The sequence below is a fragment of the Pteropus alecto genome, unplaced genomic scaffold (genome assembly GCF_000325575.1).
Source record: "Pteropus alecto unplaced genomic scaffold, ASM32557v1 scaffold16, whole genome shotgun sequence".
In the NCBI taxonomy this organism is placed as follows: domain Eukaryota; kingdom Metazoa; phylum Chordata; class Mammalia; order Chiroptera; family Pteropodidae; genus Pteropus; species Pteropus alecto.
In genome coordinates this window covers 8083790-8107628 of record NW_006438867.1, presented here as the reverse complement: position 1 = coordinate 8107628, position 23839 = coordinate 8083790, and the positions used below count along the sequence as shown (strand labels likewise).

Sequence of the window (23839 nt, the reverse complement as noted above, 5' to 3'; positions counted from 1 at the left end):
ATCTCTAGTAGATGATTTAAAGGTGTGATAAAGATACATTTTTTACAGGTTTGGGGCTGCTGGTTCTTTTAATGGAAGGAATGGTTTGCTGCCTCTGAGGTCAACAACAGTGTAAGTAATAATACGTGCACTCTGGCTCTGACTGCACTAAGAGTGCTCCGGGGATGACGCTTTTGGTAAACATTTTAAAGTAAATGGTCCTTCCTGACCTGGTGGCGACCTTCCTAGGAACGGAGCCGCCGAGGCTAAAACTGAAAAGAGCCTCCCTGCACCTGTACGGCCGCGGGCGGGGCCAAAAGAGGGGCGGGGTCAAAGTGGAGGGCGTGGCCAAACGGAGGGGAGGGCTTTGATCTCGCTGCCCGCCGATTGGCTACCTGCAGCCGGTGCCTCCGATGATTGGTCGCCGGCGCGAGGGACGCCGGGACCGGCACGCGGTGCCTGTCCGGTCCACAAGGAGGCGGTGATGGCGGCGGAGGCTTCGACGGCTTGGCTCTCACTGTCTGCCTATGTGGAGAGGAAGGGCCGGCCCTGGGGAGCTGCTGAAGGGTGCGCTCGGTGTGCACGAAAGATGACCGGTGAGGAGCGCGAGGGTTAGTCCCTGCGGGCGCGCGAACCAGTCGGAGGCCTGGGGACAGGTGGAGACCGGCGGGGTCGGGCCGATGTGGAAACCGTCGCCCAGGCTTCTTGTCCCCGCAGCGCACCCCGGGGCTCGGTCGGGGCCGCTGTGGTCGGTCTTGGGTGAGGTGTCACACCTCCGCCTGCGCCCCGCGTCGCCCCGACCGTGTGTGAGCGCCCCTGCGCCCCGGTTCGAGACGCTCCCAGGGTCACGGAGGAATCGATGGGAAACTCCAGCCGGTTGTCTTGTGGTCAAGAAGTAATGAAACCCAAATTTCTCGTGTCGTTTTTTTGTTTTTTTGTTTTTTTGTTTTGTCGTAGAAGTGACGAGTGGACCCACTGTGAAAAGTTCCTGAATTAAACTGGCGTTAGGCATTTTGGGGGCGGGGAATTATTGCTCAGTTTCGCGTAAAACGCCGTTTGGAAAACTGTACTTGACTTTCACGCATCTGGTGTTACATACGTCAAGGGAAAAAAACACACCGCCTTCCTGTTGGTGTGCTAATTTACTTATTTTTCTGTATACGAGACTATTTCATGTATACTAGACTTTACAGCAGTTTTAGGTTAATGTTGATCTGCTAATTTAGAGTCTACTCAAATGAAAACAAGTTTAAGTTATTGTAATGTAATTTAAAACGCCTTAGAGTGCTCTGTCTCCGATAGGGATGGGTTACTGGAAAGTCATTGTTACCCCGTGTAACTGTTTAATGTTTGTACTTTCAAAGTGAGTCATTTGATCAGTTTTCCTAGTCCTTGTTGGATGGACTCCTTTTAGGAGGCACAAACGTGTGTAGACGAAGTTGGTTGATTGGTTGTGTTTCCGGATGGAGAGCCAGGTTTTCCCTACTCTGGGTTTCCACCGTTGCTATTGCACAGAAAGCCTCCGTTGTTTGAAGGAGATAAGAATTACAAAATAAAGTTTTAGAACACGACCTTTTATAATCACTGGTTCTTCCATGCATTTGTATCACACTGCTTAGAAATTCTCGTTGGGGAGGATGGTGGATATACATCTGGAATTGCAAGAGGGCTTTGTAAGCTGTAGTACACCGCAGATTACTTTGACCTGTACAATGTAAGAAATTGTCTAAAGATGAAACAGTTGCGCAGTCTTGCTTTCTTTGGTAGTATCATCTCTGGAATTTAAATAGAGCTTTAAAATTTAGCTTGGTTGTAAGCAAGTTTCAGGTATTTCAGTTGGCTTAAAATCTAAAGCTTTTTTGATCTAAAGAATGCAATTATAAGTCAGCAAGAATACTAATTTTTTGCTAGAAAAGGTGACTGGTTTTATCTAGTTTCTTTTTCACTTTCCGTTTTTTTTTTCTTGCAGTATCAAAATAGCATCTTTTTTGAAGTTACAGAGCTAAAACAAATATTCTTATTATGATGAACTTCAAATTCTACTTAGTGTTAGAATGTTGATTCCAGGTTTTCAATCAAGATTATGATATTTTCCTCATAAATGCTAGATTTGTGAAAATGATCTTTACATGGGTCGTGTGTGTGTGTGTGTGTGTGTGTGTGTGTGTGTGTGTGTGTGTGTGTGTGAGTGAGTGAGTGACAGTAGAAGCGTTTGGCCTCTGTCCTTGCTGGTGTCTTAGATTATTCTAAGAGTGGGGTCTCGCTGGTGTTATATCTGCCCTTCCTGTGGGCTTCACAAGATGGGTGATATAAATTAGCAGAGGGCATTATGATCAAGTGGAAAGAATGTTGCACTTGGAAACAGAACTAGGCTAGAGTATGGGATGGACCATTTAAATAGGCACGTCATGGAAATATGTTTACATTTCTAGGTTGACTATAACATTCCCAGCCTACTTAGCCATGATATTTACACAAAGCAGATGAAGTACGTCAGAGCACTTTGTGTGATTATAAGATGGCAAATTCAAAGTGTTATAGGTACCAAAAACTATCTAAATTAATGTGAACAGTATTACATAGCTCTGCCTGGTTTTTTTCTGATTTTTCTCCTTCCTTCTGACTTGTATAGGTTCTCCTGACTTTTGTTTAATAAGTCAACAATTTCTAAGTAAACAATATCTTTTCCTATACAATAGAATCTCCTTTAATTGTCCCCTCTGATTAATGCTGCACATTCAGTGTTAACAAACTGGAAAGGTTAATTCACAATTTCATCAATAGGTCACCACTATGAACTTCAATGTGGACATGATTTTTGTGAACTGTGCTTACTAATAACTGAAGAATACAGCACAATTATATGCCCCACTTGTGAGGTAAGTTTTACCATCTTTTATATTAAATACATTATAACTTAATGTTAAAGGTAAAAATGTTAGAGAAGTAAAACCTAGTTAGAAACTTTTTAGTTGCATTTTTTGCTGCTTAGTCTCTAAGCCAAGAAGCCTAACACAAGAGAAAGCTTTTCCCATCTGTTTTATAATTGTTCAAAGTGATCAAGAAGAATGCAAGTTATACATGATTCAGCCTACATATTTTGACTATTTAGAGACATCTGTGGGAAATTGCCTTTTTTTAAAAAATTTTTATGAAGTATATTCCTTTCAAATGCCTACCTTTCGTCCCCACACCAGTACCATGCAAGTAAAGTTTGATCTCCACCTTCCCCTCACCGTTTGTGTGTCATCAAATTTACATTTGTGGAGATGTCATAGTATAAAACAAGAAGCAAAATAGTGGCCTAAAGTTGACGTTAATTTCAGAAGCACTAAAAATAGTACAGTTGCACTGACACTAAAATCTATGGACCCCAAATAATGAGGATAAATCAAGGATTTAAAATAAAATTTAATGAACATTGTTTGCATTTACTACAAATACAGATGTAGCTCAATTTACATAGTGTTTCTGGAAGGTCGTCTTAATCTCTAAATTCTTAATGTTCCCTTTAAGAGGTCAGATGATGAAATTGCTTATTTTCTGGCGGCGTGGCCAATGGTTTATAGGAAGGCAGAAGACCTGGAATGCAGTCCTAATTCTCTCAGCACTAAGCCTGAGTTTCCTCATGTGTCAGATGAAAATGATACCTGCTTTTCTTATCTCATGGGATTATAAGAGTCAAATCTGAATTATGTAAAAGTTCTCTGCAAGCTTGAAGATCACTAAAATAAGTATTATAGTTGACCCTTGATATTTAGGTGTGAATTAACTAGTTTGAGGGTTAAGCATGATAAAAATACACAAATGCATGCATGCACGCCTATATGTAAATTATGAGCAAAAACATTTACGTATTAGAAGACGTCTGTTTTGTAATTACAGACTTTACAAACTGTGGCCTTCGTCGTAGAAAATTCTTCTCTCCTTTCCTTTCCAGACAGTAGGCTCCTCGAATGTGGCTGCATAGTTAAGACAAAAGGGAACCGAGCTCTCGTGGTTGTGGTGGAGGGTCCCCGACACATGACACATGCAGTCTCATGGCGGGTAAAGAATGAGAGAAAGGGGAGGAGCTGGAACAGTTCCCACCCATAGCCATTCTGTTCTGATATTCAGAAACAGACAAATAAATGTATTAGAGAAACTTTCGCCTTTTTTGGTAAATGAGTTCATGTTTAGTGGTCTTAAACCATTATACTTTTATTATTTTGGATTATATCTGTACAAATATTTAAGGTGCTTACGCATACAGATTTTAATTTTAGGGTTGTGATAAATCTATTTTTATATCATTTTGACTAGTTCTGCCTCTTTCTTTGAGAGAGATGTGATTTATCCCATCTTTCCCTCCTTTCCCTCCTCCCCCTGTGCTGTTAGCCCAGGTAATTGACAAGGGATTATATCCAGATTCTTCACACATTAAAGCTGATTGCTATTTAAAGGAGTTTTTCAAGAAACCTTCTTGAAATTGTTGCCACTCTTAGTAGTTTTTAAAGTTTAGATTTTTGCTGCTCTCTAGTTTTTATTTGGAATAGAAGAATCTAGTATATAGTGAAAGAATGGAAGAATCTAGTATAAATAATGAAAACTCCTATTTTATAGAATACTTCAGGAATGCAGTTTATTTTAAATTATGTATGCTATGAAGTAAGATTTAAGTACCTGTATTTGCATTAGACTTATAATTTATCTTTAATGTTGAAGGCCTAGGTAGTGCTATTTATTTCACATTTAAGCCTAAAATGATTCCATTCAGGATTAAGAGTATACTTTTGCTCTTATTTCTGAGTTTGGGTGAATGCTATGGATTTCTATACCAGTCTTTATCTATGTAGTCGTGTGTGTTTTTATAGCATCCCTTCACTGCTTTTGATTGATTTTAATTTTTTTAAATAACCATTCTATAATTTGCTAGCAAAACAGCAGATTTTGTCCTAAATAAGATCATATTTAAGTATCATTCCAGAAATACTAACATCTTATTGATCTTTTTGACCTGAGTCCAAAAATATATTGTGTGTGAGGAAAGGATAAGTTATCTAATCAATAGATAATTAATATATATTAAAATTTCATGTGAATTGGAATGTTAATAACATACAAATTGAAAATGTAAACTGAAAGAAAATATAGATAATTGTACAGTCTTAGATGGGAAAGCCAGAAACCAGAGAAGAAAATGCTGCTTAAACTTGACCACATGCTTTCATTTACAAGTAACAAAAACAAAACATCACCATAAATTTAAATGACAAGTTGGAGGCGAGAGGCAGAAGAAAGCTTTTCTTCTATATTACAAGTGAGATTCTTTGTACAGTTTTAAGTGAAATCTTTTAAATCAGTTGTATTTAATATTTTCTTAAAATTTCTTGGAGAGAATGTCCTCTGTTGATAGTAATGTCACCCTTGGGGTGATTTGAACTTCAGTGTTGCCCCAGCGGGACGGGGGGCGGATAACGATGCACAAGTGTGCTTAGCATTTTCCCTTGGTGCTTCCTCATTGACGCGGTGAAGAATCACAGGTCACTGAGATTTAGAAAAGATCTATTGAAAGTGTATTATAGAAAGAGCACGCTCCAAGGAGGAACATGATTTTAGCGAAGAGAGCTGTAACAACCCAAAAGTGGGAATGTCTGCATTATATTTGGGCTGTGATGGCTGGTTCCAAAGGCATTCCTAGGTGATTGACATGGGAGGTCATTTAGATTGACACTTGGCTGCTGTATAACACTTTGCCTAGTGCGCATGTGCTTACCTGGAATTCAGTTTGTTGTGATTAGATTCATGAACTTCCGGGCATAAACATAGTATTATAATGACAGTGTGATGAGACTTAGATTGTGGGCAGGTCAGGCTGGTACCTTCTGCTCAGGCATCTGTGGCAGGATTAAACCAGCTAAGATTATGGCCCTCCTGTCCTTTGTCTCTGGGGATGCAAGTGGGATTCTCTACCAATAGGGTGTTCTTTGGGCGGTCTCTGCGCTGGGCCCCTGTTCCTTTGTTCCCCTGTCGCTGGTGTCTGACTAGCTACCTCACTCACGGTAAGGTTAACCTCTTCCCGTGACATGGCAAGCCAGAGAGATCAGTGAGGGGCACAAAGAAATCAAGGTTTTAGCCTCTTGTTTGGGGGGATGGTTTCTTAAAAATAACATTTGGTTCAATGTGACTTGTTAAAAGTAACACTTTTAGATCCCTAAGTGTTTAATAACACGTGGCTGTCTTTGGTGCTTCATACTTAAAACCTTGACAGGACACCCTTTTCCCTACCAAAGGCGTATTTGTAAGTGGGAGCATTGACGTATCCTCACGGGGGTCTCAGACCTCTGACGTTTAATGGCCGCTCACTAAACCATTGTACTTAAGTGCTGGAATTCTTAACTGATCCCTTCATTACAAACATTTGGGTGGTTTTCAGAATTTTTCACTATATCGTTACACAGTTCCTCACCCCCTCACCACAACCAAAAATATCCTATCGGCAGGTTCTGTTCATTTCTACCTCCAAAACAAATCCATGTTTCAATTTGTCATATTCATTTAATGTTTTAAATTGCATTTCCCTGACTACTTGTGAAATTGAGCAACCTTTCCTGTGTCAGCATCTGAGCTCCCCTCTGGGAAGGGCTTTTCCGTCCCTTTCACGTTTCCCTTTTGTATGTTTCTCTTTTGAATTGTCTTCTGACTTGTAGGAACATATCATGTGATGGGGTGTTAACACTTTATCTTGTTTCCTCCCAGTCTTTCACTTTTAATTTTTTAATTACATTTAGCCTTTCAGAAATGGTTCCTTCTTTAGTGTTTTCCCTGCTCCTTCATGGCTTCTAGGTTTTCATTGATTAGGCAGACCTTCCCATCTCCCAGTTATATATATATTTTAAATATTTACATTGTGTTTTTTAAAAAGACACATTTAATCTTTTTATAATAGCCATATATGATACAAGTTGGGTGTATAGCTTTCTCATACTATTTACTGAATAATCCTCTATTTAATTGAAATGTCACCTGTATTCTGTATTAGGTTCCCACATATGTGGATCTGTTTCAGGGCTCTGTGCTGCTCCTTTATTGTGCCAGTACCTAGTGTTTTAATTACAGTTGTTTTATTATCTGATGGGATAAATCTATACTGAATAGTATGTTAAAATTTTTGTAATTCTTGCATAATATGTTTTCCATATGAATTTAGAATTGTATTAGTTTTATATTTGACACATTTTAGGATATTAAATCTTTGTCTCCAGGAACCCGACATGATTCTCCATTTTATTCAGTTCTTGTTTTATGATCCTCAATAAATTATTTTTCTTAGGCCTTATATTTTTTCTTATTAAATTTATTTCTAAGTATTTTAGAGTTTTGAACGTACCTTAAGTACTATTGTAAAATTTTTATAGTAAATTTTTAAAGTATTGCAAGTATTTCCTTTAGAATTATGGTAGAAGTTGTAGTTAATTTAATATTCTTTTTAATACGTGGTTGCCAAATTACCGATTTCTTCAAAAATAGAAATAGGGTAAAAACATCAGAGATGTGCAATTTTTTCTTTGATTTAAAGAGGATTTAAGGATTTTTAAGGCTATTTTCAACTTTATGAATGGAACATTAGTTTGAATTCTGGGTAAACAGAATTTATTGAATGACTTTTCCATTTTTGTTTTTAATCTTATTTTGTCCTAAGGTTGCTACTACTGTAAATAGGAGACAAGGATGCTACCCATTAGATGGATATGTTAAAGAAGATTCTTTTATGGAAAAACTGCAGCCTAAAAAGTATGTCTTGTGTGCTTTGCAACTTTTTAAGGGTTAAAGAACCTTCTTATTAACTTTCTGGGACCCTACTCAGATGGCAGTTATAATTTTGTATATTTTTTAACATTTGAAAAATCATTAACATTGTAGTAAATTATGTAGGAATTAAAAGAAATATATCTTCAAGGAACAATCTCATTCGGAACTTTGCAGTTCTGTGGATGGCACCAAGCCTCTGTAAATCAGCCCAGTTCCTCCTCTCTCGTTCGCTGGGCCTCCTGCAGGTTCCAACTTCCAGTGTCTCCCACGTCCACATGTATCGTCCATCTCTACTGCCTGCTTCAGTCTCGCTTCTTGCCTCCTTAGCACTTTCAGACTCTGCTCTGTGGCTCTTCATTGCCATCCAGAAAAAATCCAGAATTCTTTAGACTGGCATTCGTGGCTTTACACGTGACTATTGCAGCTTCTCTGTCTAGACTTAATTGTGTGCTTAGAAAGCCAGAGAGCAGTATAGTTATGTCTTTGGATAGTAAAACCACTTAGCTGAAGACTGGCGGCTGGTAATTGACACAACTTGAAGCAGAACTCAGGTTTATTGGATGCCAGTGCTTCCCCCGACTCCCGTGTTTGTATTCTACCAGTCATTTCCTCCATGAGTTCCGTGCGGAGTGACTGCAACAATTCTTCAGGAACCTTCCTAGCTCCATGAGAGTCAGTGGCCATGCAGATTTGAACACCGGTTGGAGTCTAGCGGACTACATGCTGGGATAGGGTGGGGCCGACTGGGTTTAAACAGTGAGCAGTGAGGGTTGTGGCAGACGGAGCAAGGCTCTCCCCTTGCAGAGGAGGCAGATCCTGCTGTGCCGGGACCACCCTCGTGTTGCCAAGTCTTCCTCTCCTTTCCTCCCAGAGGAAACAGAGCTGGACTTGAAGGTGACGTTTCCAACTTTAACCATCATGCAAGTCAGATCCGATTGTACTCTGCTCTTAATGGATATGTTACCTGGTGTGGTTGCAGAGTGACATTTCCCTTTCAGAAGTAGATGAGTCCACTTTAAGCACCCAAGTTTTTCCAAGTTACTATTTCTTAAATTCTCCAAGTATACTTAGGAACTCTATTCCCTAATTTCAGCAGAGTTTGGTTTAAAATAGTTGTAAATTTTAAATAGACGTATCCCTTGATACATAATGTACTTCCTTCCCAATTTAAATATTTTGAAATAGGAATTGAATATGGACTTCTCGGGGCTAATGCACTCAAATATGTTTTTAAAAACACGAATGTTCACTCTTCAAAGTAATTGCTTAAAAATTAGTCTTATTGTTTCTCTCTTTGAGAGTAACATTTAAACATGGTTTCTTCTATAAACTTACAGGCTTATGATTAATGTAATATTCAGCAAACTAAGTGCGTACTGTGCGCTAGCTAATATGGGAATATAAAGATGAAAATAGGCAAAACTCTAGCATCTATAGACAAGAAATGGAATTTTTTCCTTGCAAATCACCTTATATAGTGAATTCATTACTTTTCTGTAAATTATCTAGGCCTATAAGTACATTTTTTTGATATCTGGCATTTATGTGTATAAGTACTTAGGTTAATGGAGCTTAAAACAGTTCAGTGATTATCAACATCTCTACCAAAAAATATCAGGGAAGGAGAGATAATTAGGAATTAAAGCACAATTTACACCGTAAGCTCTTATTTTTAGAGATTTGTTGAGTTGAATTCCTGATTAAAATTAAGTTTCATGTGAAAGCACATTTGGTACGGCTCCCCTCTTGTTGCTTATCGTAGATGCTTGAGAACCCAGTGTATGTGTTCTTACAAGTCATCATGTGAATTACTTTTGATAGAGTAAAAATCAGAATAGAAGATTAAAACTTATATTAATGTTGGTATTTAAAATAATGTACTTGACTTTTTTTAGGGTAAAGAATTGTTCTCAGGACTTTAAAAAGGCAGCTGATCAGCTAACAGTTGGATTAGAACGTTCACCACCCACACACAGGACTGTTTTGAACCCATCAGCTGTAATGGCGGTATGAAAAATGTTACTCATGAAGTAAGATAAAGCCAGACATTTTTAGTTTGTCTCCAATGGCTCAACTTTCCTTTCAGTGTTATCTTATAATTATAGATTCTTTGGGAAGTAGTATTCTTGGTATTTCCTTGTATGTAGCTTCTTCCCTTTGAACCTAGTTATTGAATCCACATTCTATGAAATGTGTATAAAGTACATGTTTCTAAATTCTAAAATCACTTAGAATTTTAATGGCATCCAAAAGGGCTACTGGCCTTTGCTGTTGATGATGATATTTTTGTTGGAAAATTGAGTTTTACCTGTTAATACACTTGATAACTTTAAATAATGCATGTTTTAAATTCAGGATCAGAAATAGGGCAAACTCCAAAATGCTGTTGAATAACATATTCAATCTTTTTGTTAAGGAGATCTTTAGTGGACTGGGGGAAGAGAAAGAACACTTAATCTTACTATCTTTTACTTGAAATCTTAACATAGCCAATTTATATTTTTTTTCTTAAACTGTTAATTTTTACATGTGTACATTTATTGCCATGATAAAATTTTCAAGGCAGTTTTCAATTTCAAAATGGTTATAGGACATAATCTTATTTTTTCAAAAAGATATGTAAAAAAAAATCTGGAATGCTATAGCCAGAACTTGAAAATGTTAATTTTTTTTAATCCTTGGGTAAGTAGGATTAACAGTATTATTTTTCTTGCATGTTTTCAGATTTCTGTAGTGAGTCTATGTTGCTTTTGTAATCAGAATGATAGCTTGATGTTTTTATGACTAATATATCTAAGTATCTATTTTTATATTTTACATTTGTATGTGGTCTTCCCCTTTTTAGGAGACGAAAACTGCAGAAGAAATTGATGAAGCATTGAAGATAGCAGGCAATAATTTTGAACAATTAAGTATTGCTGTCAATGTAAGCACTTTGAATTATTAAATTTTCATGATTTAGGGTATGTTCTCTTTATATGTGTATGTTCGGATGCATTATCATGGAGTTAGAGCTTAGCACTGAATTAGTAAGCACAACAATCTAAAGACAGAGAAACGTACAACAGAATGGAAACCCCTTGGCCCTCAAGGGTTGGTCTGGTGGCGTCATGCTGGCTGCCTGCCAACATCCCAGCTCCAGCAAGCAACCGCGATTTCTTCTTCTCCGAACTGAATTTTGTCCCAGAAGCTTCCTAACACTGCTTGTTATTTGGCTGTGTGCCCTTACACAAAAAGTCTTATTCTCTTTTCTCCCATTCCCCACCCCTCGAAGGAGAGACTCATTTGGTGACAGAACAAGCAACAACAAATTTACAACCAAGCCCGTCAAAAGGTTATAGCTGAAATAGGAGTTAAGACTTCAACATATGAATTGGGGGGACACAGTTCAACCGGAAACGGTGTGCCCTCTGTCCCCCAGATTCATGTCCTTCTCACATGCAGAACACATTCACTCCACCCCAACTCAGTCTTAACCTGTTCTAGCAGCGACTCTGAATCCAAAGTCTCATCTAAATATCTTCTAAGACAGGTATGGGTGTGAGTCAGGGTCTGACTCATCCTGGGGCCAAATTCCTCTCTGAATCTGTAAAACTGGATAATAAATAATTTGCTTCTAAAAGACAGTGGTGGGACACGCACAGGACAGACATGCCCATCCAGAATGGAGAAACTAGAGGGAAAGAAGGGGTCACAGATCTCAAACAACAATTCTTTGTTTAGAAATGGAAAGAAGTATGTGGAGTAGTTAATATTAAAAAATAATAATTGGATTAAAATAATATGTTTTAAATATAAGGAATACCACCAGAGAGAAATAGAGCTATTTAAAATGACTCGTTTGCTGTAATGATAAAAAAAAAGATAAGAAAGACGTTTGGAAACTTAGCGGATTTTCTAGGCCTTTGCCAGTTTATCAGTAGACAGTGCCCAAAAAGATGTGACCTTGCAGATGGGTACCAGGATTTAAACTTGAACCTTGTGACATTCCATTTTTATCTAATCTCCTCTTGTGTTATTATTTTAAAAACTCCAAAATGCATTTTGTATTTTCAAAATTATGTTGAATAGTATAATTTCTACAAAATAAAAATACCAAATTAGGTTTTTGTATTGTTCTTCCCAGATGCTGGAACACATACACAGTCAAACACAAGAGAAGACAGTCAGCCTTTTAGAGGTTCTGGAGAAACAGTTTGACCAACTTTTTACTTCTCTAGATTCCAGGTAATAACTTAAAAATACAGACACAATGAAACTGGAGTAGTAACAATAACCTGACATTTTGTTTCTTTATAGAGATTGAAGTAATGAGTAATTTTTAAACAAATTTGGAAGGTAATGAGTGATCTGTACAGGCTAAAGTTTACAACTTTAAAATGAGAAACAATTTGTACATTTTTTTTATTTGGTCTATTTTGCATTCTAGTCCCAAAGCTAAGTGTTAAATAAGCTTCTTTATCAAAGCAGCACAGAAAATTATTTGCAAAATCTGAATCCATGTTGTAGAATTCAACTTATTAGGGAAATGCAACCATTTGCTTATACATAGTTACATTATTTTTCATGTTTATTTGCATCAGAGCAAATAGTACTCTAATATTCATTTCTAAACAAATACTATACAGTTATTTGTATATATATCCATTACTTTTTGAAAAAACTTTTTGATACATGTGATCTTTAATGATCTTAATCACATTTCGCATTCGAAGAAACAGAATCATGAATGTTGTGATATGCCCAAAGAAATACATTAGAAATGGTACTCATCCTTTTGACTCTTCGTTCTTATTTATTTATTTATTTTTTTGTCTCATTAGAATGCCTAGAACGCAGGCTCAGTAAATGCAGTGTCAGTGAATCAGTTGATGTTCTTTATTCCACATTGATGCTGTCTCTTACATGGTTTTTAATCATAATATTAAGCAATGGGTCATGTGGACGCATTTATTTTACAGTTTTTATAGTAATAAAATACACATGACAAAGTTTCCCTTTTTTAACCATTTTTAAGTGTACAGTTTAGTGGCATATGGTAATTCTATGTTTAAGTTTCTGAGGAAACACCAAGCTGTTTTCTTCTATGGCTACACACTTTACCTGCCCACCAGCTGTGCACAGTGTTCCAGTTTCTCCATATCCTCATGAACAGTGTTATCTTCTGGTTTTTTTTTTGGGGGGGGGGCGTTGATGATTGTGTCCCAATAGGTATGAAATAATATCTCATTGTGATTTTGATTTACATTTTCCTAATAGCTATTACTAGTAATGCTGCAGTGAACATAGGGGTGCATATGTTCAAGGTAGTGTTTTTGTTTTCTTCGTATAAATAACCAGAAGTGGAATTGCTGGATTGTATGGTTTTTAATTTTTTGTTTTCAGTTTATAATTTTTTGAGGAACCTCCACATTGTTTTCCATAGTAGTTACATGAATTTATAGTCCCACCAACAATGCACGAGGATTCCCTTTTTTCCACATCCTTGCCAGCACTTGCTGTTTGTACATTTATTAAAGATGGGCATTCTGACGGGTGTAAGGTGATACTCATTGTGGTTTGGTTTTGCATTTCTCTGATGATTAATGATGTTGAGCATCTTTTCATAGGTCTGTTGACCATCTATCTGTATGTCTATTAAGGCCTTCTGTCCATTTTTTAATTGGAATGTATGTTTGTTTTTCTGGTATTGAGTTGTATGAGTGCTCATTTTTGAACTGGATAATTTACTTTGTTGGATTATAGAGTTCTTTGTATATTATTGATATTAATCTTTTATCAGATGTATCATTTTCAGGTATTTTTCTCTTGTAGAAGTTGCCTTTTCACTCTCGTGATAGCATTATTTGATCCACAAAAGTTACTGATAAAGTCCAATTTATTTTTTCTTTTGTTGCCTGTACTTTTTGGGACGCATCCAAGAAATCATTGCCAAATTTAACATCAAGAAGCTTTCCCCGTTTTCGTCTAAGAGTTTTATAGTTTTAGCTCTGAATTTCAATTAGGTCTTTGATTCATTTTGAGTTTATTGTCGTATGTGGCGTAAGGGAGGGATCCAGCTTCATTCTCTTCCACGTGGATATCCAGTTTTGCCAGCAGCATGTGTCGAAAAGATGGTCTTTTCTCCATTAAGTTGTCTCAGCACGCTTGTCAGAACTCAGTTGACCTATGTGAAGGTTTATTTTGGGGCACTCTGTTCCATCGCTGTCTGTCCTTACGCCCGCAGCACACTGTTTTGATGACCGTAGCTTTGTAGTGAGTTTTGAAATCAGGATGTGTGAGTCCTCCAACCTTGTTCTCCTTTTTCAAGATTGTTTTGTCAGTTTGGGGTTCTTTGAGACTCCTTGTGACCTTTAGAATGGGATTTTCTATTCTTCATGAGACATCATCGGGATCTTGATAGGGACACACTGAATTGTAGATGCTTTGGGTGGTGTTTGCATCTTAATAACGTCATGTCTTCCATTCCATGAACGTGGGCGTCTTTCCATTTATTTTTGTCATCTTTAATTTCTTTCAGCAGCGTGTGTAGTGTACAGTAAATGTGCAAGTCTGTTGCCTTCTTGGTTAAATGTATTCCTTAGTATATTCTTTTTATTATATTTTAAAGGAATTGTTTTCTTAATTTCCTTCAGTGTTCATTGTTAGTATATAGAAATGCATCTGATTTGTGTGTTGATTTCATAGTCTACATTTTTGCTGAACTCCTTAATTAGAACTTCTAGTATAGTTATGGCATCTTTAGGGTTTTCTGCATATGAGATCATGTCACCTGCAAAAAAGATAATTTTACTTCTTTTCAAATTTGTGTACCTTTTCATTCTTTTTTTGCATATTTCTGTGGCTAAAACTTAGAATAGTATTTTAAAGATCAGTGCAAAAGCACACGTCCTCATCTGGTACCTGGCCTTAAAGAAAAGCTGCCAGCCCGCCATCTAACATAACGCTGAGCATGGGTTTTTCACGTATTGCTTTTATTATGTAGATGTAGTTTCCTTCAATTCTTAGTTTATTGACTATTTTTTTTTATCATGAAAGTGTGTTGAAATATGTCATATCCTTTTTTTGCATCTTTCGGGAGGCTCATGGTTTTTACTTTTTCTTAATGTGTATAACATTAATTGATTTTTGTATATTGAATCATCTTTGCATTCCAGGAATAAATCTCACTTGGTCATGATGTATTGTCCTTTTAGTATGCTGCTGAGTTCAGTTCACTAGATTTTGTTGAGGGTTTTGCATCGGTACTCAGATACTGGTCTGTAGTTCCCTTCATTTTCATACGGCCTTGGTAATGCCAACCTCATAGACTGAGTCAGGAAATGTTTCTGCCCCTTATGTTTTTTAGAAGGCTTCGATGAGGATTGGTATTAATTTTTCATTAAATATTTGGTAGAATTCACCAGTGGAAGCCATCTAGTCCAGGGCTTTTCTTTGGAGGTTTTGATTACTGATTCAGTCTCTTTACTTTTCTCTGCCAACTCTAGATTTAGTTTGTTCTTTTTTTAGTTACTAGGGTGTAAACTTAGGTTGTTGGTTTGCCATCTCTTTTTGAATGTGTTTACAGTTATTTCCCTTTTAGCTCTGCTTTCATTGTTTCTCATTTTGTTTGCTTTCATTTGTCTCAGGGTGTTTTCCTAGTGATATTTTTCCTGGACCTATTTGTGTTTAGGAGTATCTTATTTAATTTCCACATACTTATAATTTTCCAGTTCCCTTCTGTTATTGAGTTCTACTTTCCATTGTGACCAGAAAAGGCACTTTGTATGCTTTCAGTCTTTTAAAATTTATTAAGACTTGTTTTTTGACCTAACACATGGTCTAACCTGGAGAATGCTCCATGTATGCACAAGGAAAATACGTATTCTCTGTTGAGTGGTGTATTTTCTGTGTGTCTCTCAGGTCCAATTGGTTTATAATGTTAAGTAATTTGTTTTCTTATTGATACTCTGTATGATTTTTCTGTCCATTATTGGAAGTTGTATATTGAAGTCTCACTATTGTAGAGAGTGCTTTGTTTCTCTCTTTAATTCTGTCACTGTTAGCTTCATATATTCAGAACTCTTATATTCAGTGTGTACATTGTTGTAATTGTTATATCTTCCTGTGAATTGACCCTGACTACAATATAATGTTCTTCTTTGTCTCTTGTCTCTTGTAATAGTTTTGACTTAGTCTGTTTAGTCCGATATTAATATAGCCACCCTAACTCTGTTTTGCTTACTGTTTGCATGGAATATCTTTTTCTATACTTTCACTTTTAATCTATGTGTGTCTTTAGATCTAAAGTGAATCTCTTATAGACCTGAGTATATGCTATCAGTTTTTAAAAATCTGTTCTTCTGTTCTACTTTTTTTGATTTGGAAGTTTAATCCATTTACATTTAAGATAATTACTGATAAAGAAGGACTTATTTTTTCCATGTTTATATGTCTTATAGCTTTTTTTTTCTCATTCATTTCCTGTATTTCTACCTTCCTTTCTTTTTACTTTTTCTGTAGTGATACATTTCGATTCTCTTCTCATTTATTTTTTGCATATTCTGTAGTTAATTTCTTTGTGGTTACCTTGAGTATTACATATAACCCTCTAAAGTTAAAACACTCTATTTTGGATCCATACCAGCTGGCTTACTCCTTAACACCTCCATCCTCTTTATTTTGTTGTCACAATCGCATCTGTGGACATTGTATACTCGTTAACATAGCTTAGTCATTTTATGTATTCGTCCTTTAAATGCTATAGAAAAGAAAAAGTGGAGTTATAAACCAAAATTACAATCATACTAGATTTTATATTTGCCCATGTATTTACCTTTACCAGAAATACTTATTTTTGTATGGCTTTGAGTTATTGTCTGGCTTGCTTTCATTCTAATTCAAAGGATGCCTGTTAGCATTTCTATAGAACACATATTGGTAATGACATCAGCTTTTACCTGGGAATATTTTAATTTCTCCAAGTTTTTGCAAGATAGTTTTTCTAGGTTAAGAGTTCTCAGCTGTCAGTTTTTTTCTTTCTACACTTGAAGTATGTCATCCCACTGCCTCTGGCCTCTGGGGTTTCTGGTGAGAAATAAGCTGATAACCTGAGGATCCCTTGTATAGGACAGATCTCATCTCTCTTGCCACTTTTAAGATTCTCTGTCTTTTGACAGTTTGATTATACTGTGTCTCAGTATGGGGTCTCTGCTTAGATTTCTTTGAGTTCTTGGATTTGTAAATTCATGGGTTTTTTTCTAATTTTGGAAGTTTTTAGCAATTATTTCTTCAAATAATCTCTCTGTCCCTCTCTTCTCCTTTGGGACTATTATAATGCACATGTTGGTCCTCTTGAAGGGTGTCTGTGAAGTTTCTTCAGCTCCGTTTACTCCAACAATCTTTGTTCTTTCTGTTCCTCAGACTCAGTCATTTCAGTGGTCCTATATTCAAGTTTACGGATTTTTATTCTTGCTCAGATATGCAGTTGAACCCCTGTAGTGGATTTTTCCTTTCAGTTATTGTACTTTTGAGCACTGGATTTTCCATTTTATAATTTCTGTCTGTTGATTTTCACATTTTGGTCCTTTTTTGTTTTCTGATTTCCTTTGTATATCTAATGTTTTGTTGGAAATTGGGCACAGCAGCCTCTGTCAATCATTACAAACTGGCTCTTCACTGAGGAACTGAGCATGCTTTGAGCCTTGGCACAGCCTGACGTGAAGGTTTCTGGGGTCCTTGGGTCCTTTCTGAGCACGTGTCTTGTCGGGGTCTGAGTGTGGTTTTTTTCGATTCTCTTGTATACATGGCTGCTTTTCAGTGTTTTAATTTCCCAAAGAGTCTTACTTAGGCTTCTCCTATCAGCCTCAAATGGTTTATTGTATGTCTTTACCTGTGATCTCTTGCCCAGGTGTCTGCAGGTCTTGGTCTTCTTGCAGCCTTTGTAAGCAGTGCTCACTGCTTCTCACGCCTGAGCTCCAAATCAGGTGAAACAGACTAGTTCTTTAGGTAGCCCCCAGACAAATTAGGATGTTGAGAATAAAGTCTGCTGTTCCCTCTGGTTTGAGAGAAGGATTGAGAACGGTGCTGCTGCCTTCAGATTAAAACCGTACCGCGGCTGGGCAAGGACAAGTAAAACACCGCATTTCCTGTTGTTTTGAGTGTGGGTTTTTATTGGTTGGGCATTTGCATGGTCGTTGTATACCTTTCTCTATTTTCCAGAGTTCCTGTAAGATTATTTTTATCATTTTTCATATGTTTTTTAATATCTCTGTTGGGGAGCGAGGGCCTAAGTCTCCCAATCTGCTATTTTGTTGACATGACTACACAGGCATGAGCTTTTGGGAACCATATTAGATCTTACAAAATGGCCATTTTTTTTCCCTAAAGAAAAGATTTTCAGAGATTATGTATACAATTACTGAAAGGTTTTTGTAATACCTTTTTATCTCCAGAGCCTATGTCACATTCTCGTTAATCTTCAGTGTGGCAAACTCTTTTTTTGAGGTCAGATTTGCTTTTGAGGAAATAATGAAAAGACACTTGAATAAAATGAGTGACTTTAGACACTGCAATTTTTGGTACAAAATTTTTAAGTTCCATTATGTAATTCTGCCATAGGTCCAAAAAGAGTTTTGAGTAATGAGGTACCATTAATGAAGGAATAATCTGTATAGCCTTCCTAAGTGATTACTTTGAAGGTTATAATTAATTAATACCTAAGTTATGGTCTGGTGGTCTCTTTTAAAATATTTTTTATTCATGTAAAATATTATTCATGTATTCATGTGTCTTGATAGAAATTTTGAAATGTCCAGGTAGATTCTATTGAGAAATGAGTACAAATGTGTCTTTGTAATGGCACAAGTGACTGCAGGATAGCGAAGATTTCTGTTTTGGGTGGAATTACCTAGGGTCTGTCTTAACCTTGCAATTCCGTGACACTGTATCTGTGACATAACTATAACCTAGAAAATTTGATTTTTCTTTAGTTATACATACATAGCTTTCAATTGTAATACGTTTAAGTTCAATTGAATGCCTCATTTAACCATGTTAAGTTCATAAACTAGCAAAATTACCCTTTTATATCGTTGTTACTATAAATTAACTTTCATGTAAATGTGTATGAAATTTTTCAAATAACTTTGGGATCTTATATAAAGGAAAAAGAACTTGTGTGAAGAAGTAGTAGGAAATACAGATGATTATTTATCACATGTAATAATGGCTAAAAACTACATTGAAGAGAAAAAAAATGATTTGGATGCAGCTATGAAGATAGCAAAAGAATTAAAATCAGCACCTTCTCTAAGGACTTATTGTGACCTGAATCAGGTAATTTTAATAGTTCATCATGTGAGTTATTTCTGAAGTAGTTTATTTTACAAGTTTTCGATATATTTAAGAATTAACAAGAACATGTTTTTCAGATTGTCTTAACTTGTATTGACAACAATTTAGAATTCTTAGCTGTTTGAATTCTAAGACAAACATTAATAAATTTGTTTAGCCTTTTATTATTATTTACCACTTAGATAAATGTTACAATAAGGTTTTTATAACACATGATCTGAGAACAAATAGGATGACTGACTTGAAAGTTGATGCTTCTAGGACATTTGAATAAAAAGTCAGGACAAATAAAGGTTACAAACTAAATGGGATTCTGTTTTCTTTTCATAAACAGTTTAGGTGTGACTTTCAGCTCTTGACTTAAAAGTTTAATTCAAGATCCCAAAGGTTTCCTCCTTTCCCCCTCTTGCTTCGCCAAATGTGAAGGTCAAGAGACAAGGTGCTTCAGCTATGTCCTGTCCTCTAATTGTGTGCGAGGGAGCAGAGTTGGGCAAAAGTATAGAAACGTGTTTCCTAGGAGATGGTTTGGCAGGATGGGGTTAACCGTGGGTCCTCTTCGATAATTCCTACCTGGTGCCCTTGGGCAGCAGGTCGTGCTCTGTCTTTGGGTCCCCAGTGCTTCATTTCCTGTCTGTAATCAGACGTTGTGATTGAACTGAGGTACAAAATAGAAGCCATTGGTTTACCTGCTCCAGAGTCTCTAAATGAAAGAAGAGTTTGCCACTGTCTTGCGTGCCACTGTGTTCCAGCTTCAGTTCTGAACCAGTAATAGTCGTTTCCTGTGCGTTCCACATGAGGCATTAGGAGAAGAAGAAAAGTGGTAAGACTTGACCTTTAGCTTCATTAGGAAGGTGGGCAAAAAAAATTTGAGGACAGCAGTGCAGGTCCAAATTTCCTCTGATCATGTAGCTTTGACTCATTTATTAACTAGTGCCTTTTATTGTTGTTACATGTTAAAACATACCTCTAAAAGATTTTAAAGCCCTTTTAGGGGAAAAAGTTATACTTATTTGCATCCCTTCCTTTGAGTGCCTAAAATAAAACCTTGAACACATTAACTAGTGAAATACTTGAAGGTATAGTTTTCCTTCTAAAATCTTACTCTGTTTCAGCAATAGTTATTAAAAAGAAAATTCACATATGAGTAACACTTTTCTTCTGATTCCAGATTATCCGGACTTTGAAATTAACATTTGAGAGTGAATTGTCACAATTTAGGACTCTAAAACTAAGGAATTCTCCCAGGTAAGTAAGTTATATTTCAGGAAAACATAGTAATCAAGTATAAAAATGTATCAGTGCCTAGACAACTAAAGTAGCAAGTAATCATAAATTGATAATTCGGTTCACAAATGTTTCCCAAGTTAGCAACCAAATTAAAATCAGTGTAACTTATGATAAGTAACAAAGTTATTTGAATGTTCTATCTTTTACAGTTTTTAGTGTCCAACTGATTTTTATTTAGAGATAATAATAAACTTGTACTAGAACATTTACTTATGTTAGTGTTTATTTTAGGTTGAATATGAATTGCAGTGAGATTATCTGTATGTTCAACAATATGGTAAAGATTGAATTTGAAGACTCAACAAAGTAAGTATAAGAATGACAACAAATTGCACCCTCACAAGACGGCGTAGAGGGTAGTGGCTGTGCAAGCCTCCTATTGCGACCACATCAAAATTATAACAAAACTGTAGAGCAACCAGCGTGCAGAGTCACCTGAGGGCTGGCTGAACAGAAGCCCTACAACTAGGGACAAAAATAACAGGTCACCTCAAGCCAATAGGAGGGTCAGACAGGAACCGTGAATCCCACAACCACGAGCAGCCATCGAGCATCGGGAGGGCTGTCTTGGCTGTGGGGCCTCCTCCCCCACCTGAGGAACGAGGGGTCCTGGTCACACACCGGGATCCCCAGCCTAGGGTTCCAGTGCTAGGAAGAGAAGTCCCCACCACCTCCGGCTGTGGCGGCTGAGTGAGAGGAGGGCTGCGGGAAGTGGGACCTTCCTCTTAGGGGCCTGCTGGCCTAACTCACTGCTAGACTCACCGCTCTGAGCTCCCTTGTTGGGGCAGCTGCTCGAGGGGTGCCAGGGACATGCGGGGAGATGCAGAGCTGATGGGCTTCAGGGCCAGGGCTGGAGGGGTGGCTGGCTCCCAGGCAGAGGTACAGGCAGAAGCCACTGTCCCTTTGTTGAACCCTACCCTCTCCCAGCCTGCAGACGCAGGCGCCAACAACCTGGATAACACAGGTCGCTCTGCCCAGGGGATTCCCTGAGACCCCACCCCGCACAATGTGGGGGCCCACGCAGGCTGCTTCCAGTGGTTTATTCCCTGCAAATGGGCTGTCTTGGCTCCTGCTCGGACTTTCTTAAAATCCCTCAAAGTCTCATAAAACCCAGGCAGTAGCACCTGGCCTTGGCGGGCCCGGACTTCTTGCTGAGCAAGCCCAAGCCCTGCACTGGTGGCAGCCAGCCTCGGTTTCTGATCTGGCCCCTTGAGGCACCTTTAAGCCCAGCATGAGTGGCAGCCATCTGACTCTTAGCAGGTGGCCTCAGAGGTACACAGGCTGTGGCTGAACTTGGCCTGCAGCCGGACCCCTCCTCAGGATTGTGCCACCAGGCCCCACAGCACACCCACTACACGAAGCCACTCTACTAAGACCGGGAGACTTAGGAGCCCTACCTAACACATGGAAGTAGACACAGGGAGACAGCCAAAATGGGGAGACAAAGCACCATGGCCCACATGAAAGAACAGAACAAAGCTCCAGAAAAAGCTCACCGAAATGGATACAAGCAATCTACCAGATGCAGAGTTCAAAACACTTGTTGTAAGGATGCTCAAGGAACTTAGGGGAAAAGCAGATGAACTCAGTGAGAACTTTAACTTTCCATAAAAAAGGAAATGGAAAGCAGCAGGGAGCAAGCCAGTCAGAAACGAAGAATACAATATCTGAGATGAGCACATTAGAGAGAATCAATAGAGTGGATGCAATGGAGAATCGAATCAGCGACATAGAAGTTGGGGATGCGGAGGGCACCCAGTCAGAACAGCAGCAAGAAAAATCCAAAAAAATGAAGATAATTTAAGGAGCCTCTGGGACGACGTCAAGTGTTACAACGTTGGCATTATAGGGGTACCAGAAGGAGAAGAGGGAGAGAGAGAGAGGAACTGAAAACCTATTTGAAGAAATAATGACAAAAAATGTCCCTAACCTGGTGAAGGAAATAGACATACAACCCCAAGTTCAGAGAGTCCCAAACAAGATGAACCCAAAAAGGCCCACACCAAGGCATAATTAAAATGCCAAAGGTTAAATTCAAAGAGCAAATCTGAAAAGCAGCAAGAGAAAAGCAATTACCTACAAGGGCGCTCCCATAAGACTGACAGCCAATTTCTCAAAAACTTTGCAGGCTAGAAGGGACTGGCACAAAATATTCAAAGTGATGAAAAGGACCTACAAGTAAGATTACTGTACCCAGCAAAGCTGTCATTTAGAGTCAAAAGACAGATAAAGAGCTTCCCAGACAGAAAGCTAAAGGAGTTCACCACCGCCAAGCCAGTACTATAGGAGATATTAGAGAGACTTCTTTAAGAAGAAAAAAATATATATCAAAAATATGAATAAAGAGTGGCAATTACTACATATCTATCAGCAAGTACTTCAAATGAAAAAGAAATGCTTCAATCAAAAGATAAGGTGGCTGAATGGATAAAACAAGAACCTTACATATGCTGCCTGTAAGAGACTCACTTCAGATTAAAAGACACAGACTAAAAGTAATGGGATGGAAAAAGATATTTTATGATGGACCTAAAAGGTATTGTGCTGAGTGTAGTAAGTCAGAGGAAGAGAAATACCATATGATTGTACACATAAGTGGACTTTATAGCAGTGGTCCCCAGCCTTTGTGCCACCAGGGACCGGTGCTCCTATGAGAATCTGATGCCTGATCTGAGGCGGAGCTGAGGTGGTGATGCTGATGCTGGAGAGTGGCTGCAAATACAGATTAAGTTTCGCTCGCTTGCCTGCCGCTCACCACCTGTGCGGCCCAGTTCCTAATGGGCCACGGACAGGTACTGATCCATGGCCCAGGGCTCAGGGACTCCTCTAAAGAACAAAATAAACAAAAAAACAAACTCATAAATACAGAGAACATTTTTAGGATTACCAGGTGGGAGGGGGGTTGGGAAGGTTGGTGAAAAGGGAAGGGATTAAGAAGTACAAACTGGCAGTTACAAAACAGTCACGGGGATAGAAGTATAGCATAGGAATATAGCCAATAATGCCGTGATAACTGTGGTGTCAGAGAGGTACTGCATTTATGGGAGTGATCACTTTGTGAGTTATATAGATATAAATCACTATGCCGTGCACCTGAAACTAATACAATGTTGTGTGCCGAGTATAAGTGAAAAATATTGTCAAAAAAAAGGAATCACAACAGAACCACCTCAGAAAAAGGCAATATATGATGAGCATCTGACAGCCTAAGAGAGAAAAATTGATACTTAGTGTAGTATGTATGATTCAAAAGTTGAAAATAATATAAAGGGCAAAAGTTTCTATCACTTATATCCTATGTAAAATATTTAAGAATTCAGAGGCCTAGAAGGGATTGGTATTCAATGTTATACGTGTCAGAGTTGTTTTTGAGCCTCATTCATTCAGCCAGCATTGATCAGACTCTGTACCAGGCCTCACACCCTGACTGCTGAGATACCTGTCAGAG

At 37.9% G+C, this 23839-nt stretch overlaps 1 protein-coding gene across 1 annotated transcript in view; it reads left to right on the top strand.

The window, feature by feature from the left end:
* The first annotated feature begins 463 nt into the window (after positions 1-463).
* Positions 464-23839, top strand: part of RNF17 (ring finger protein 17) — a 77407-nt gene continuing 54031 nt past the window's right edge. Inside the window, exons 1-9 of the mRNA XM_006915839.2 lie at positions 464-590; positions 2764-2858; positions 7661-7752; positions 9666-9777; positions 10616-10696; positions 11897-11997; positions 18915-19086; positions 20273-20349; positions 20623-20697. Of these exons, the coding sequence (XP_006915901.1) occupies positions 464-590; positions 2764-2858; positions 7661-7752; positions 9666-9777; positions 10616-10696; positions 11897-11997; positions 18915-19086; positions 20273-20349; positions 20623-20697 (932 nt within the window). The remainder of the gene's footprint in view (positions 591-2763; positions 2859-7660; positions 7753-9665; positions 9778-10615; positions 10697-11896; positions 11998-18914; positions 19087-20272; positions 20350-20622; positions 20698-23839) is intronic.